The sequence below is a fragment of the Epinephelus lanceolatus genome, chromosome 3, assembly GCF_041903045.1.
Source record: "Epinephelus lanceolatus isolate andai-2023 chromosome 3, ASM4190304v1, whole genome shotgun sequence".
NCBI lineage: Eukaryota > Metazoa > Chordata > Actinopteri > Perciformes > Serranidae > Epinephelus > Epinephelus lanceolatus.
Window position 1 is genome coordinate 29789804 of NC_135736.1, and position 17849 is coordinate 29807652.

Sequence of the window (17849 nt, forward strand, 5' to 3'; positions counted from 1 at the left end):
CTGTGACCACACCTCCAGAACCAGTGTTGTAGTTAAGGATATATGCAAGTATACAGGGTATACCCACTTCTTTTTCTCTGTTCACAGTATACCCATCTATCAGTCAAAAAGTCAATGGAATATATAGGACAGTCTTTGATGCATTGGATGTGCTGAATGTGCATATTAAGGCAGTACAGGAGGAGGCGCACATTAATAATCCTCCAGGACTGTAACTTGCTCATGTTTAACCCAAACAATGTGTCATGTGACTGCAGTTGGTTCAGATCGAGGTTGAACACGTTCTCACCACGAACGAACCACACCAGAGTTCGTTTGTATCCGCACCAAGACTACCTCTTTAAGAAGGTCTCAGTCCAGTTGTTTTGGTGCACACCCCAGTGCAACTACTGTGTTCACACCTGCCCAAATGAACCGCACTTAGGGGCCAAACAAACTTGAGTTCAATTGAACAGAACAGGGCAGGTGTGAGAGCACCCTTAAGTAAAACAAGAAAAAGTATGAGACTCAGAGCACAATGACAATCTTATCTGGTATACTAAATAATATGGTAGTATGGCGTACAAACGCGTTTTATTCAGTAGGTGGCAGTGTCGCACATTTCATTCATAGTGGTTGAGGTGAGGTGACGTTTCAGGGCATCAGTTTTGGCAGAAATGAAGCTCTGGCAAAAGTTCAGTCAGGGAGATAATACTTTTTCATGCTCAGGCTGTTCTCATCCTGCCATTCACTCCTTGCAAGTGTGGCGAGTTGGGGGGGGGGGGGGGGGGTGTTTAAATATCAGTATCAAGATCCAGGTGTCCGACAACGCCACCTGGGGAATTGCACCCCAGGAAATACTAGACTAAGATTTTAACTAGATCAGGTCACACAGATTCGTAAACCACTGGGGCGAGACGGTTTGTAATTTTAAAAACAAACAAACTTTATTAAACTAAATTATACAAAAGAAAAGAAGCAATATGTCACACACCACACATAATATAAAATAGGCACTTGGACAGGGGAGGGGAATAAGGTCAGGGCTGAGGCTTACCATGCGGCAGAAACCAAAAAGGGAGAAGGGATCCTCAAAATAAACCACCCGTGACACTGCACACACACACACAACAAAAAAGGGAGGGGGTTTGTGAAGAATGCACCACCACCAGGGGTCAAACTGCCGCCGTCAGCCACCAGCACCTGAACAAAAAAAAAAAGAAAACAAGGATTAATAAAACATGCCCAAGGACTAAACAAAAATTGGTGTGAACTAACTAATAAAAATTACAAAAGAACCGTAATTTAATGAACCTAATTTAACCCAACTGAAATCCAATACAAAAAAATATGAATAATTAAATCAATTTATCACAATTAATAACCCAAAAAGATAAAGAGAAAATTACTGAGTTAATTGAAAAGAACCACCAAAGAAACACAAATGAAACAAATTAACACCAGGTTTAAAATAAAGAGATCATGGTTGGTGGCAGGGGCAATCATGTAGGCCCCAGCACAGCCCTTAAATCAATGGGACCTCAGTCAGTAGGTCCAAGCGGCAACCAGCCGCATCGGGCCAAAGCGTAGTCCGCCCCACAGCAAACCAATACAAAAAAACCAAACAAATTTTAAACAGGAAACCAAACACCAAAATGAAGAGAAAAGAAAAGAAAGAAAAGAACCAAAACCAGAAAAGCCAAAACAGAATAACCAAAACAGAATTAGAACATGAAAACCAAAACAGCAACGCAGCTCCAGGAGTGATGGTCAGTGATGGCCAGAGTTACAGGCCACTAAAAAAAAAAGAAACAGAAACAAAACCTAATATTTAGTAAATGAATTAAATGAATTGAAACTAACTTAAGAAACCAAATTAATACATACCAGGGGTGCCAGGCATGCACAGCGACCATAAACAACCAGCGAATGCGAGCCTCACAGGACGCAGCTTTAAACACACACGGCCTGAGAATTACGCACAAGAGAGTGATCAGCAGGGAGCAAAGCAACAGTTGAAAATGAACAGGCAGACAACGTGCGGACAACATACCAGAGCGGACCAGTAGCTGAACACAGCGAGGCTCCAGCGAGCCACTCCCGCCTCCCCCGGACCAAGCAGTCAGCTGCGCTGCAAGGAGTGGAGAGCCTGTGACCAAACTGCGCATTACGCACATACAGAGCAAAAGGGGAAGACCGCAAATGCTTACCGGGGTAGAGAAGATTTGTGTGCCTCGACGGCGGTCACAAACACGGGACGGCTGCACCAAACAAATGCTGCACGCCAAACAACGTTGACACGCCACGCCACAGCCACCACGGGAGCAAGCGAGGAGCGGAAGAGAGGACGGGGCGCGGCCTCACGCCTGAATATAATGGCGCGCATGGCCCCGCCTCGCAATCACGGTGGTTGGAAAGCAAACACAGTGCCGAATAGTGGCAAGGAGGGAGACAACCTCCGGCTACACAAGCATGCTCACTGTCACTGTCCGCAGTCCTTTGCTGCATGCTTAGTCTACCACCTAGTCTTCTTAGTCTTCTCGGATGCAGCCTCTATCCATTTCATCAGTCATCAAGTCATCCACTACCACCTCCTCCACCAGTGTCTAGACTCCATAGGGGGGGTTTATCTTGCTGCCGCTCAGATCACAAATAATCTCCCCCTGGTGTCTAAGTGCAAAAGACTTTTGTTAAATCTTAACAGCACAAATCATCTGTAAATCTGTAAACTTATATTCCCCATTAAACTTAATCTTTATTTCATTCTTCTGTGTCTCCTGGTTGAAATTGTAGTCAATGGAGGAACAGATGAACCCTCAGAACAAACTTTGAAACACACAATGTTACACAATGCCCCATCTGCTATGTGCCTAAGTGATTGCTGTATGAGAAAGGGGTGGGTGGTGGTATTGATCCATGGCTGCACCTATGTGAACCCCCTCTTCCTCAGAAAACACTGAGTGCACTTTGATGAAATGTCACTCCCTTCACTGGTCTGACCACACACACATACACACACACGCTTGTACTTTTTTTTTTGACAACCATCATTGACATAATGCATTAATGCATCTCCTTGCCCCTTACCCTACCCTTAACCATCACAACTAAATGCCTAACCCTTACCCTACCCCTGCCCTAAAGCTAATTCTAACATGAACCCTAAAACCAAGTCTTAACCCTCAAACAGGCTTTTGAAAAAGTGAGGACAAGCTCAAATGTCCTCACTTTGCAAAAATGTCCTTACTCTGTTGCTAAAATATGTTTTGTGGTCCCCACTGTGTAGCATGTATAAGCACACACACACACACACACACACACACAAACAAAACTAATTGTAGCTACAGTATGACTGCAGCGATGAAACCTGTTGATTTTTTTTCACACATTTGACTTCCTTCCTTGAAGCTTGGTAATGTTTAAATAGCGTGTCAAGCACTACATGAGTAAAAGTGAAGAATGTCTGAACAGAAAATAGTGTTTTTTGGAAACAACTAACAGCATGTGACATGTGGAGGATCAGTACCACATGAGACTTGGGACAGAAATTATTTTAAATTTTAGTTTGGAACCCGAACAGTCTCTACCACATCATGTTGCTCATCACAGCCACACATAAGTGAGTCGGTGCTGTCAAGCTACAAGTACACATAACAGATCCACTGGGTACATTAAGTGCAACCAGCATCAGACTGTTGTAAAATCACCACATATCACCCCGTGCCTATGTGTACACCAGATGTATTGTTTTGATTATTTATTCTACACATTTTCTTTTCATTTTCTGCATTTCAACAGGCTTGTCGGAGACTGACTGCTCATCCAGCTCAACTGTGAATCGGTTTAAACCTCTCATTTAGATTAGGCTATGGCTCATGCAGGACCATCTGTTTTTTCCAGTCTTTCACCTGGTTACTCCAACCTGAACACCAGGTAACCAGGGTAACGGCTGTGTCATCTTTTTCAACACCAGGCTCACCAAAATGTCTCCTGTGGCTCACTGGCTCTCATCATGTGATAAACAACATGATGTGGCAGAGAATGCCCCCCCCCCCCCCCCCCCCCCCCAACTCGCCACACCTAAAGTTTAGGTGGTCACAGGTGGTCAAGGGAGCCTAGCCAAAAAATCATCAAAAGTTTGTGTGGTCGGCATCTGACGCACTTGGCACGGACTGCAATCTGGTCGTAATCCAAGTGCCCTGAAGCTACGGCATGCAAAATTGACCTGTAAAGACATACTTTACTCCACTTTTATAGCATAATTTCTCACCGTGGTCAGTTAGCCTGCCCTGCAGGCGTGCTGTGTGTACATGGCAACTTGCACGAGACAAGCTGATGGCTAGTGGTGGTGCTAGTTCTCGAGTCTCGCACAAGTTGCCATGTAAACACAGCACTCCTGCAGGGCACTTGGATTACGACGGACGAGCCGTTCTGACTTTTTTTTTAAAAAATGCATTCGCAGAGTTTTATTATATTTTCAAAATGTGGGTTCCATGCACTTCAAGTGTAGCTGTTATTCTGGCTAGCTGTTATCCTCCGAATACCACAGACGAGTTTTGTGGATTAAAAAACTACACTGGACTTCTTGTCAGCATGAGGGTCAACATAAAAGCCAGAAGTGGTAATATTAGTGATGTTACGTGCTGTGCCGATGCTTCAAAGCGTGTGTCAAGTAATCTAGGAAGTGTTTCCACGATGCGTGTATCGAGGCTTGCATCATTTCAGATGAGTGACGTCATTGATGACATCCTAAGCCTCGCTGCCCGGCTGTACCATGTGACTGGTTCAGGAAATGGTTCAGATCTTGGCGCGAGGTTTTGATAGAAGTGACACACAACACGAATATTACCCCTCCTGCCATTATTATATTATGTGACACTACACCACAATACAATTTATGGCTAAATGATTTATACACATAGGATGCATTCACAAAACAATAACAGTTTATTATACATGTATTTGATACAGTATGGTCATAATATACTCACTAGAAAATACACTATGTTGATATAAAAGAAGTTATATGGTCATATATTTTTTTATATATTTTATTATTATTATCATTATTATTTATAGTCATTCCTGCCATTACTGACACAAAATACCGTGTATCACAGATTACATGGTTAAGATCACAGCTGCCTGTTTTACACACTTTGGCCATCAGGTGGTTCGATGTGCACATGAAGGCTCGAACAATGAACCCTTTTCTGAACCAATTTGCTGGTAAGCTTCAATGCTTCATGAAGCTTCATCTCACCATCACTAGGTAATATTGTTCACACACTCACTACTTTGTTAAGTACACTGCCAAATTTCATTTGCAGGCAACCACACCCCAAACAATAAATATCCAGTTTAATCCACACTACACACATAGATACAGATTTATGATCTCTTTATTTACTTTAAGCCATACACTGTTTAAATGGAGTGCACACATTTTCACATTGTAGGGTTAGAATGAGTAATGTTGTGTGATATTAATCATTTTTGTCCTTCTGTGTCTGGCTTACTGTGCTGGTGGAAGGTCTCTTCCTGAAGAAGCAAAAGGTGTGGTCAAGGGCAGAGAGCTGCTAAATCCTGTGGCCATCTCATCAGACAGAACCGTATACGGCTTACACAAATACATCTGTGTACATTTAACAAGTGCAATAATATCTGCACACTTATCTGTGTGTGATAAATATGTCAAAATATGCAATAACACCAGCAGGTTTTGATACTACAGCACCTAGCACTTTAGCACTCAAGCACTTTATGGCTCCCCAAATTCTGGTTCTGTCAAGAGTACACGGTCTTTATTCTTATTGTTTATCTGTCTGACTACTGTACTTTTATTATCTTTTTTTTTTTTTTTTTAAATGTTATTGTACTTAACATCAACCTGCCCCTGTTATGATCAATATGCACTGTCCCTGTTTTGTTTCTTAAATAAATAAATCTACAAATACTGCCATGTCAGAGGGGGGATTTTGGTTTAGTTTTTCCTTTGTGTTAGTTCTAGTTAAACGCCCATTTTGTTTTCCCCTTTTTGTGTTAGATGGTTTGGCCAAGTCACTATATACTGTACGTTCCCTCATGTTTCATTTTGTTAGGTTAGTTTGTTCAGTCAACACGTTGTTTTGCCGCTGTTATTTTGAATACAGCTCTATTTTTTTTTTTTTACCTCTTTCATAAACCTAGTTATTAAGTTCTTGGTTGGTTCTTGGTTGGTTTTTGCATCTTTGTAGTAAATAAAACCATATTTTTCCAGCAAACTCCTGTTTTCGCAGTGTATTCTCCAGTCCAGTCGGTGGCGGTAATGTATCTTAAAAATGGTTTTCCAACCGCTATTAAAACTCAAAAAGAAAGAGAAGAAGAAAATACTTGCAGTTTACACTCCAGAACTGTAGGTGGCGGTAATGCGCCCTCATGCTGTTTACGTTCCGCTACGGAGGCGGAAGTAAAGCAACGTACACAACGCTGGCGGTGGTCACACGTGGGTACAGACGTCTAATAAAGTAATGTGGTGTAGTTAACTTAAGTTAGAAAACATGTCGAAGAGAAAGGCGGCTATGACAGAAGAAAACACAGTCTCTGAGGTGGGACTCGCGGAGGAGGAGGTCCAGGACCCGCCGCCGGAGACCAGACGGACCCGCAGCGGCCGCAAAGTGCGCACTCCTGCCGCGTTGCTGGACTCAGAAGCCCCGGTGAGGACTCCCAGCCGGAGGACCAGGAGGTCTGTGCTCCAGGAGGTGCCGGCAGCAGAGGAGAAAAACACGGAGGATTCAGAGCGGAAACTGGAGAGTGGGACCGAGGAGAAGCTCGGTACGTGTGCAGAACCGGAGCCGTGTGCCGTGTCGGAGCCGCAGACAGATACAGGTAGAGCCGAGGTTAACGGTGACGGAGACATGCAGCTGTCCGGGCCTGCAGCTGCAGAGACGGCTCCCGCGAGTACCGAGGCCGCCCCAAAGAAGAAGCCTCGTCCGGCTTCAGGTGGAAAACAAAATCCGGTCATTCCGCTGGGAAAACCCAAATCTGGGAGGACGTGGAAGGACCGGAACAAGCAGAGGTGAGGACACCACTGTGTGTGTGTGTGTGTGTGTGTGTGTGTGTGTGTGTGTGTGTGTGTGTGTGTGTGTGTGTGTGCGCGCGCGCGCGCGCAGCTAAGTTACCAAGTACATTTACTCTAGTACCATTACTGTAATTAAAGCACTCATTTCTATTCAGTTCATTCAGTTTAATTAGCTGTATTGACATAAAAAGATTTTTTAAAAAAAGTGAATAAGTAAATAAAAAGGCAGAGTGTGATGTGTGATGAGATGTACTATATGTTGTTGTGTAGGTTGTCTCTCAGGCTGTGACATGCACTGACATATTTTACTGCATCTATGGTGCTGGCACTGTTTTCTCCAAGCAGATGTTGCATTTCAGTCTGGTCAAACTCCTGGAAATGTTTCTCTGTCTCCACCTGTCTCTGATCCACCTGTCCGCAGATCTGCCTGTGTCTGCCAGTCTCTATGTCCAGCCTATGATCACTGAGTCTGTACATAGTCAGTGTCTTTGTCAGTTTCTGATCTGTCACAGCGGTCAGATAATTTGCCATCATGTCCTCCTACAGAGGGAGGCAGAATACACTTTTACTCAACTATATTTATCAATTGAAGTAATCTTACAGTATGACATTGCTACTTTTACTTAAGCACATTATTTGAATACGGTCGCCGGCGCCACTGACAATATGCAACCATTTAACCATTATGCAGGTTTTTATCCTTTATTTTTATATAGGCTATATTACTTTGGGCCCTCCTGGGTTCATGCAGCAGTCAGATTTTAGACATGGCAACACAGACACCAAACGTTGGTTGGTTTTGAATTAGGGATGTTTGGAGAAATCCTACTCCGAGGACGTTTACCTTTGACTGGAAAGTGTTTGCATGAGTATTTGGAAAGATCCCTGACAGGAAGTGTAACATTCAAAATGGAAAGCTGCAGCAAGATAAGAAAGATATGAATCTGTAATAATCTGTAATACAGTAGTTATTAAATCAGATATGTTTTAAAAGCTGGCTTTTAAAAATTTTGTCAATATTTTGTTTAGGGTAGTTATTGTACATCAGTTTGTGTTATAGCAACCTGTAACACAGATGACAGTTGGTGTATTTCACTGAATGAAAGTCGATTTTGATTTGATTTCGGGTTTTTAGAAGAAGGGACAGTGCACATTTATAAATACACATGGTATAAAACTGTCAGAAATAGCCAAAAGGCTATTTTTCAAAGCACACACAAAAGACAATAAATAGGCATGCAGTGTAAAAGACTTCTTTGAACACAATAACAAGAAATGATTTTAGCTCCAAATCTTAGTCACACGAATGTAACGATCATCAAATGTGTGATACAGTACTAAAAGTTGAGGCAGTATACATTTTCACTTTATTATCAGCAAAAGTCTGAAAATCCCAGGATGTCAATTGTTTAACAAGATTCATCTATAAAATATGCAAAGTAAATGCAAACAGCTGGGGGGGAAAAGTAGTGAATATAAAAATATAAGCCGAGTAATATTTTAGTACATTGCATAATATAATGATCAGCAGTTTACATGCAGTTTGAGAAAATCGAATTATTGGCTTGGTCTGACGGAAACCGGACTTTTAAATGCATGTAAACAGCTTAAGGCCAGTTCACATTACACGATTTTACACCCCGATTTTGCATCGTGGAGACTATCGGAATCTTTTGAGTGTTCATACCTGGCAATGTGTGTTTCTGTCAACGGGAGTCTCGCCAACTCCGTTATGACCAGTGTGTGCACACCACAAGATTTCTCCACCGAGCCCTCGCAGACAGAGCCGCAGATAACGTGGTGACGTCACCAAACTTGGAGACAACACATGGTAAAGGCATGGATATTCTTCCCAGTGTTGAATCATCTGCCTCCAGGGCCTGGGTCCAAACACAACGCGCTCCCTGTGATCCTGTGGACGCTGCCATTGTTGTTGTTGCTTGCCGGCTTTTCAGTGTTGCCAGATCTTGGGAGAGAAACAAGCAACCAGGGCTATGGAAACAAGCCCAAATAGGCATGTGCCGGTTACCGGTGTCACGGTTTACCACGGTAAAAGAATGTCATGGTGTCATTAACCGCCCATTTTCCGTTCTAACAGTAAAAGCCGACGGTGTAACCTATGCTACGTTTCATAAATGGGAACTTCAGGAACTCAAAACTCAGAAATAACTCTGTGCCAGTCGTACATTTTAACTGGCACACACTCTGAAATCATGCACGTGCAGCCGAGGCGAAGCTGAACTTTTCCCACTGGCGAAAAGGACGAAGTCAGTGGTGTGGGACCATTTTGGCTATCAGAAGAACCCCCAGAGCCAAGGCAAAGACCCACTCCTCCCGTGCTGGGCTCCAGTTCCCAGTCGGCCGTGTTCACAGGCTGCTGTCAGTGCCGGTGCCCCCATCTACCTGGCGACTGTGCTGGAGTATCTGACCGCTGAGAAACGCTGCCCGCGACAACAAGAAGACCTGTATCATCCCCCGTCACCGGCAGCTGGCTGTCCACAACGACAAGCGACAAGCTGCTGGGCGAAGTCACCATCGTGAAGTTAAGAAACGGCTCTATTAAACTTTTAATGGGTCTATTAGCCTACACATTTAAAGAACTGGTGTGATGATGCGTTGCACTGACAGGAGATGCCTGGTAGTGCTGTCGCTCATGAATGGTCAAACGAATATTAGCCTACCGTTTTAAAGTGTAGAGCGCGAAAATAGGACGACACCTGTTTTATATTATTATTATTATTATTATTATTATTATTATTATTATTATTATTATTATTATTATTTTTACCGCAGTAATACCGGTTACCGTGGTATTTTTGCCCATGGTTATCATACCGTCAAAATCTTACACCGGCACATGCCTAAGCCCAAATAAGCAACTCCACTTTAGAAACAAGCCTGAAAAACCACAACCTGCAACTACCAATATTTGTAAGTGACTTTACAAAAGAACAAGCCCAAAGTTGTGGCTAATAAGCGGACCTGGCAACCCTGCGGCTTGTCCTCCTCACATTTCTTCCGTCCTCCTGCGTGCTGACGTGGGACGTATCCCGCCTCTCGTTGACTGAGGCTCTTTGCCAGTCGTGTTAGACTTCTCCAGTTTTCTAGCATGCCAGATATCCAGTCCCAGTCACAGACAAGGGGGCGACTTGCTCATAGGCTTGTTCACACATGAGGACTCGTCGTGGCAGACTATCTGTCGCCTCACCCCCGACTCAAGGTGGTCTGCGACGCCAAAAAAGCGGTGAAAATCGTGTAATGTGAACTAGGCTTTAGTCCGACTTAAGTTGGACTATCCGTAGCTCGACTAACACACCTAGATAACTGCACGTATCCACTCAGTCAGACTGGATTCATACATACAAAAATACAAAATAACTTTATACCAAACAACAAAACCATGTTACAAATGCTACAAATGATGTCAGACATTACGAAAAGTGGATGCAGTGCAACAGATGAATCATTCCTTATAACTCTCAGTGTTCCTCCGTGTACACTGAAGCTACTTAAAAGTCATCCTCTGATGTAATAGGTTGACAGACCGAGGAACTAAAGGGTCCTACAACCTTCAGTCAAGTCTGTGAGACTCTAACTCTTCTGCATGATGGGAAAGCTGATATTGTTCAAGAAGTGTGACAGGGATCAGACATTATATGACCTGCCATTTTGCCTCAAAATATGTGTTGCCTGAAAGAAAACATTTTGAGGCGAAAGTCCACAAGTATTGAAACACTTTTGATAACTATAATCAGCTAACCTGATAAAGTAGATTGCATATTGTCCATGACGTGACTCCTCCACACTTAACACTGTTTTTTGTTGGCATCATTTTGATATTCAGTGTGACTGATTCAGCTGTTAGTGCTACAGCAGCCCCTGACCTCATGATAGCTCACATAAAAATAATTGCAGTGAGGTTTGAAGTATGTGCATTGAAAAAATGCTGGATCAGCGCATCCCTGCTTTGCATGTGATAATTTAAGAATGAGGGACACTGCTACAGTGCATCTTGTGTTATCTGTTAACCTGCTCTATGTGATCTTGTCTCTTAGGTTCTCTGCAGTGGTTCGAGACAAACAGCTGTGCTCATCGTGGGAGAAAAAGATGGCAGCCAAGCGTGAGAAGCAGCTGGTGAAACTGTATTCTTTGCAGCTTAAAGAGGAGAAAGACAGACAAAAAGAGGTCAGCTTCAGCTGCGCAATGATACAATTCTTGTGATGTTAAAGTATCGGCATCTTTGTCATGTTTTTGATATTTTCTGGTTTTACAGGAAAAGAGGAAAAGGAGAGAAGACAACTTGAAACGTCGAGCAGAGAACGAACGCAAAGCAGAAATTGTGCAAGTGGTAAGTCAACTGTTTTTCACCCCAAAAGCTCAAAGTTAAATATGTTTTTAGTCGTATTAAAGCTGTGATAAGGCTTTAAAACGGCTTCAGAGTTTGATTTGTGCAGTAAAAACAGCTTATTGCGAGCACACACAATTTTTCTGTCAGTGATTTGACCCTTTTGTTTTTATTCCCCTGTCTCTCTGTCTATTATCACAGATCAAGAACACAGCGAAGATCAAGAGGATGAAAAAGAAACAACTCAGGAAGATCGAGAAGAGAGACACTCTGGCTCTGCTGCAGAAGTCACAGAAGCAGAGCGTAAAAGCCAAAGGTCAAAAGAAGTCACAAGACTGACCGAGATTTGACCTCAAGACTGTGAGATAATAAACATGCATCAGTACTTTGCCCACGTGTCTTATATTCACATGCCTGAAGTACAACAAACACATTTCTATAGAACAACGTATGTACCAAAAGTTCTTTAAATAGAGAAGTATTAGTAAGTTAAAAATGCTGCACAATAAATGTGTTTGCTGCCAGCCAGGTGGGCAGTAAGGTGATCATCGTCTAAGATTTAACTTTGTATAATTCTCTTTAGAGCCTGTGTGTCTGTAGAACAGCTCATATGACCAGCTTTGTATCCCTCACAGGATTTTATATGAAATAAAATTTTAATTCTTACTGTTCTTAAAGTTGTCACACTGATTGATGACCTGCACACAGACAAAAAAAAACAACATAAAATGACGGCATAAGCACGACAATAACTGGAATGTGTACAGTGTCAGTGGAGACTGCGATGACAGTCCATCCTCATGGTTAGTTAGCTGTGCGTTCTATGTGTACGATGATGTGAAAAATCTGGCTCTGTAAACAGGAAACAAATTCAGACTGGGCCACGCAACGCTATGCCAGCTAATCTCCCTCGCCCACATGGAACGGAGCTGCACCATCGACTGTATGAAAAGATGGACGACATGTCTTCACTTCCTCCCAGTGCAGATAAGTGACACCATAACATTATAAATACTGCCACTGCCATCTTGGAATGGTGACGTCATTTGGAGCCAGAGGGAGGACCCATCCTCCCAAGGAAGGATCCTAGACTTTGAGAAACACCCAGTGTCTGGAGAACCTCCGTGTTATCAAGTTCCCACCCATACACCCCTCTGACCTATCCCGTGCGGCACCACTGATTACACGCACAGCGACTGCCGCACACAGCTGTCAATCATGACATGAAACTCCCTGTTTATGGCTCAAATAAAACCAAGCTGGAAAAAAAAAACACTTGAAGATACAGCATAAATTAGAACTTTTAATAGAGCTGAAACAATTGATTAGATTCAATGATTAAAAAAAATGTATTAATTGCTTTGTCATTGTTTTATCCAGATATGACAAATACTCACTGGTGCCAGCTTTTCAAATGTAATGTTTTGTTGCTTTTCTTTCTTTTATATAACAGTAAACTTAATATCTTTGAGTTTTTGACTGCAGGTTGGACATATTTTAAGGTGTCAACTTGAGCTTTGGGAAATTATAATTGTCATTTTTCTCCAATTTTAGGTACGTTATAGACAGAACAATTTATATATCGATTGAAACAATAATTGGTTTTGGTTTTGTACAGTGTGTGAGAGGTTTGGGTGGGACACTGTGTCTAATGTCAGTGTTTATTTTTACAATATGTTAAACGACACACTGGTGTCATGGGACCAGGTGACTGCCTGGGCTACTGGTTCACAGTGTTTACAGTGCTGACACTGGACAGTAACTCTTTCATGGTGTTCAGGCTCTGTAAAGTCAGATCCTGAAGACTAATTAACAAAACCTCCGGTAAATGAAAAACGTAATTCCTAAGCACAATAACTCACCCTTCATCACCACAGTTTCAACAAAAATTAACATTATAACCTTGATTTCAGGATTTACTGGGCTGTTGTATGAGACTATTAGTCTTAGCTAGATGTACCTTTATATTACTGTGTAACTGATATCACTGAGTCAGTTCCCTAATTTTATTTCATACTTGATCTTACTACATTTCAGTTATCCTGTAATCGTCACTTGTGGCCTAACCCAGTCACCAGAGGAAAATGTTGCCATTGTGTGTTTCTACAAAGCACAAATACCTTACATTGGCACTTTTCACATGTATCGTATCAATCTTTCTAAAGTGACTGTAGTGAATGTACAAGCTGACTTTGTCATAGGGAGGTGGAGAAGATGGTGGATGGCGTGTCACCTGGGTGAAATGTCTGTCAAACTGCACACCACTGCCGCAGACCAGCAAACAACAAAACCAGTTGTGATTTAGCAAGTCATTGCTGTTTTTTTAGACACCAGATGTCACAAAAAGCAGTTGTTTTTTACGGAGGCATCTCTGCATTTCCTGTGGGGATTGTGGCCCCCAGTTAAACATGATCTTTTCCCAACCATAACCAGGCGTTTTTTGTAACCATGTGTTAACCAAGTGTAGTTTCAATGTATCCACTGCATAATAACATGCAGATGTTTCACAGAAATGCAATATATACCAACATTTTTCTCAGCTCAGCTCAGCTCAGCTATGGCAGCGAGAAACTGTTCATGGAGAGTGTAATGTGACTTCTGATCAGTTACTCAGCAAATAAATATGAGGTAGCTTGACACCAACGAACCCATCATATTAGAGCGTAGTTATTTGGAGCAGTGGAGGAAGTGTAGATGGTTTCAAATTCAAAAACAGGAACATTCTTAATTGGTGAGAAATGATTTGCAGTGTATGAATGACATCAGCTGACAGGAAGTATACATGGATCCAAGCTGATGACCACCAATGCAGTTCCAGTGAAACCATCTATTCAGATCCTTCACTTCAGTAAATGTACTAACACAACACTGTAAAATACTCTGTTACAAGTAAAAGCCCTACACTGAAAATGTTACTTAAAAGTGCTTCATGTAACTCTGGAGAAAGATAGTTTGTTGTATAGTATAGTCGATTGCTGAGATCATCAAATATCGACGCTTTGGTTTGATGACCAAACCAAAGCGTCGATATTTGATGACCTGGGAATGAGACTCACCAATCGTGTCTCTCTCCAGAGTTATATTTAGCACTTTTAAGCAAAAACATGCAAGTATACTAAGGAAAATGTACTGAAGGTATTAAAAGTAGAAGTACTCAAAGCAGAAAATGGCCTCTGGGCTAAATTCATTGATAGTTTGGTTTGTAAAGATTCTGAAATAGTGGGAAATGTCAGTTACCCAAGGTGACACATTCACAATGCTTATGTCCAACCAATAATCCAAACCTCAAAATTATTCAAATGATATTCAAACTGACTAGTTAATAAAGCAGGGCAGTTTGCATGTTCTCCCCGTGTCAGCGTGGTTTTCTCCAGGTGCTCCAGCTTCCTCCCACAGTCCAAAGACATGCAGGTTAATCGGTGACTCTAAATTGTCCGTAGGTGTGAATGTGAGCGTGAATGGTTGTCTGTCTCTATGTGTCAGTCCTGTGATAGTCTGGCGACCTGTCCAGGGTGTACCCCGCCTCTCTCCCAATGTCAGCTGGGATAAACAGAATGAGCAGTTACAGAAAACGAGTGAATGAATAATTAATTAATCGACTCATCGTTCCAGCTGTACACGTATAACCTGTTGGGTAGTTGAGTTTGTAACAAAGCTTGTTTTGTAAGCTCTTCATATGTTTTGTGTGCAAAAAATCTTAATTTGTAAAATAACTAAAGCCGTCAGATAATTGTAGTGAAGTAAAAAGTACAGCTATAGTACAGGCCATTTTGATCTGAGATGCTCAAAGTGCATTCGAAACATATAAGGTTGACTGAGATTATCACACAACAATATGAGTGTACATACAGATGTTGACGCATAGCTTCATAACACAGCGTCAACGTAAATGAATCCATCACAAGACACTGGTGTCAGTGAGAAACACTGTGTTCACCCACATTAGCAGAGTAAATTTGAAGAGCAGGTCGCGTGCTTTTACCCCTCACCTTTATTCTCATTCCAAGGACTCCACATGACATTCATTAATAAGGTACACACTGCTGTCTTTGTGCCACACAGACAGACAACTCCTTCAGTTCATCACCAACCTGTTTGCTTTGTAAATCCTCACAGTTGCAGGTACAATAATGTTACATCCTTTAAAACGCACGGATAAACAGAGGTGACCCATGTGGAAGGAATGATCATCCTTCAAATGCGTTTAAAGCTGGGTGTCTTTCACATCATCACTCACGGCTGCGGACGTTCGACATATAAAGGCAGTGACAAACTCAGAGGTTTAGATAAAGGTGCACATCTGACGAGAGAAGGCAGCTACGTAAGTCAAATCCAGAGAAGCTTGGTGAGTATTTTCATCAGTTTGTTTAAGATGTTTTTGTTCAGTCTCTGAGTGGAGGGAACTGTTTAATTTGATCATGTAAGAAAACGTCCTTTCCATTTTTTACTTTAGATGCAGCAGAGATTTAAAATGCTTCTGACAATTCTGATACCGCTCCTGCTCATCGGTGAGTAAGACATGTTTTTCTTGTTACATTGCACTAAAATTTTTTTGGCCCTTTCTTGTATTTATGTTTTATTTACTGATTAATAGGCTCAGCAAGTGCTCAGACCACAGCTGCTACCACCAAAGCAGCTACCACTGGCGCAGCTACCACCGGCGCTGCCACAACTGCAGCAGCCACAACTGCAGCAGCCACGAAAGCCGCAGCCACGACAGCCGCAGCCTCGACAGCCGCAGCCACGACAGCCGCAGCCTCGACAGCCGCAGCCACCACTGGCGCAGAGACAACAATGGCGTTAACGACAAACTCGACAAACGCCACCAACACCGCTGCTGCCGCCGCTGCACATCCTGGGATCACGTTCATGGCCAGTCTGGCTGTGTGTCACTTCACTGTTGTTTTCTACAGGTTTATCTTTACACTGTAACCTAGCTGATGCACTTTATCTGTTTATACAGTCATTGTTAACCATTGAGAAATGTAACTTCTAATATATGTCATAATACACAACCTAATAATCATGTTATGAGGCACTTGTGTTGATAGGTTTAGAAGATCTAGATGATCCAGTGCGTCCAAATGTTAATAATATTGATAAAGGTTTGGTAGAAATCTGAATATCTGGGTTTGTGTCATCACCTCTAATGTTGATTTGTTTTCCTTTGCTTAAAAGTTATGTCAGAATCAAGACTCATGCGACTAGTTTGGCCCATAATATCCATAATATATGACAGCTCATTGCCTCTGATTGAACTCACCTGAAAACGTGTTGTCTGTATGTGTTTTGGAAAGTTCTTTATTCCTTTATTTTACCCAGTGAAGGTATGAGGACTGAAATGTTGTGTATTTAAATAAAGAATATTGCAAGTAACAGAGCAGTGTGCGGGAATGATGTTCTCTTTCTTAAATGTTATGTTAAAAATAGCCGTTTTCACAAGCTTTAATCACGCAAACTTGTGCCGGGGGTATTTAGGTCGTAAGAAGCAACTGCTGATCATTTAAACGTAGCGCGATCAATATTTGGTATTAGTCTGTCTTGTATTTAGGCTTATAGATAGATACATAGAGAGTTATGTTTTATAATGTAGCAGGGAAGGGGAACAGGCCCAGCACTAGGACTCAGGCAGGTGGGCGGAGTCTATAAAAAGGGGGCAGGGAACTCACCTGGGCCTTTCTGCCTGCACTGAGACACACCTGAGGCCTGCAATTGTTTGCTGCTTAATTTCGTAGGCCTTTTATTTGATAAGACACATTTTAAAACCATGATTAAGAGAGAAAATAGTTTTTAGTTCATTGAGATGAAGATCCTTTAAAAAATCTTTTTAAATAATGGGTAAAAATGTTTGACTAGGGTCCGTCTGTTTGAAGTAAGACCTTGGAGTGGTTGCTGAAGCACGCCAGCCAAGACGTAAGTTATGCCAAACAATACAATTATTTAATTTAATAAAACAGATTTTATTTATTTTATTCGAAGGTTAACTCAGTTCCTTGTAAATTTAGAATCCAATCACCTGCAAGCCTCTGACTGAGAGGAACGATTTTCTTCTTGTTTTACAAGGTATGTCATTTGCTTTAAAATCTTATATTGTATTATGTTTAAAGTATTTTTTGTGTTACATTAATTTGCTTTTATTTTAGTTAAAACCAACACCTAAACAGAGAAGCAAACCACTGTTTGTCCCACAATTAGTTGATGTTGTTGCGCCTTTTAATTTATTAATTTAGTGGGCCATTTATTTTGTTCTGTTGTGTGAGGCCTTGCCACATCAAAGGGAGAGACTGGTTAGTAGGGCAGCAAACCTTTTTGTGTGGTTTGAATTATTTTTCTATAAGTAGGTACATTTTGAATGTTGGATTAATTTGATCTATATTGACTAATTTGTGTGTTGTGTTTAATCCATAGTTTGCCAACATAATCTGATTTATTTGGGTTTTTTTCATTGTTCATTGCAAAGCCGTG

General features: G+C 41.8%; 2 protein-coding genes and 1 long non-coding RNA gene across 3 annotated transcripts; 2 read left to right on the plus strand and 1 right to left on the minus strand.

Moving 5' to 3' along the window:
- Positions 1–773: 773 nt before the first annotated feature.
- LOC117254924 (uncharacterized) lies at positions 774–2365 on the minus strand. The gene is made up of 4 exons (XM_078166602.1): positions 2190–2365; positions 2033–2110; positions 1867–1947; positions 774–1182 (listed from the first exon to the last, which is right to left on the minus strand). The coding sequence occupies exons 1-4, from the start codon at positions 2363–2365 to the stop codon at positions 1155–1157; spliced, it is 363 nt and encodes a 120-aa protein (XP_078022728.1). The 3' UTR covers positions 774–1154.
- Positions 2366–5815: 3450 nt separating this feature from the next.
- Positions 5816–12055, plus strand: ccdc86 (coiled-coil domain containing 86). The gene is made up of 4 exons (XM_033623384.2): positions 5816–7036; positions 11095–11224; positions 11313–11387; positions 11586–12055. The coding sequence occupies exons 1-4, from the start codon at positions 6519–6521 to the stop codon at positions 11721–11723; spliced, it is 861 nt and encodes a 286-aa protein (XP_033479275.2). The 5' UTR covers positions 5816–6518; the 3' UTR covers positions 11724–12055.
- Positions 12056–15572: 3517 nt separating this feature from the next.
- LOC117255889 (uncharacterized) lies at positions 15573–16760 on the plus strand. The gene is made up of 3 exons (XR_013490839.1): positions 15573–15729; positions 15838–15892; positions 15979–16760. It is a non-coding gene; the product is annotated as an uncharacterized LOC117255889 (long non-coding RNA).
- Positions 16761–17849: the final 1089 nt, after the last annotated feature.

What these genes read in the sequence shown, in the direction of transcription:
- LOC117254924 (XM_078166602.1), bottom strand. Translation starts at nt 2,365, where the DNA reads ATGCGCGCCATTATATTCAGGCGTGAGGCCGCGCCCCGTCCTCTCTTC. An exon ending in CACAAATCTTCTCTACCCCG is followed by an intron (nt 2,111 to 2,189) that starts GTAAGCATTTGC and finishes CACTCCTTGCAG; the next exon opens with CGCAGCTGACTGCTTGGTCC. An exon ending in TCAGCTACTGGTCCGCTCTG is followed by an intron (nt 1,948 to 2,032) that starts GTATGTTGTCCG and finishes CGTAATTCTCAG; the next exon opens with GCCGTGTGTGTTTAAAGCTG.
- ccdc86 (XM_033623384.2), top strand. Translation starts at nt 6,519, where the DNA reads ATGTCGAAGAGAAAGGCGGCTATGACAGAAGAAAACACAGTCTCTGAG. An exon ending in AGAAAGACAGACAAAAAGAG is followed by an intron (nt 11,225 to 11,312) that starts GTCAGCTTCAGC and finishes CTGGTTTTACAG; the next exon opens with GAAAAGAGGAAAAGGAGAGA. An exon ending in AAGCAGAAATTGTGCAAGTG is followed by an intron (nt 11,388 to 11,585) that starts GTAAGTCAACTG and finishes CTATTATCACAG; the next exon opens with ATCAAGAACACAGCGAAGAT.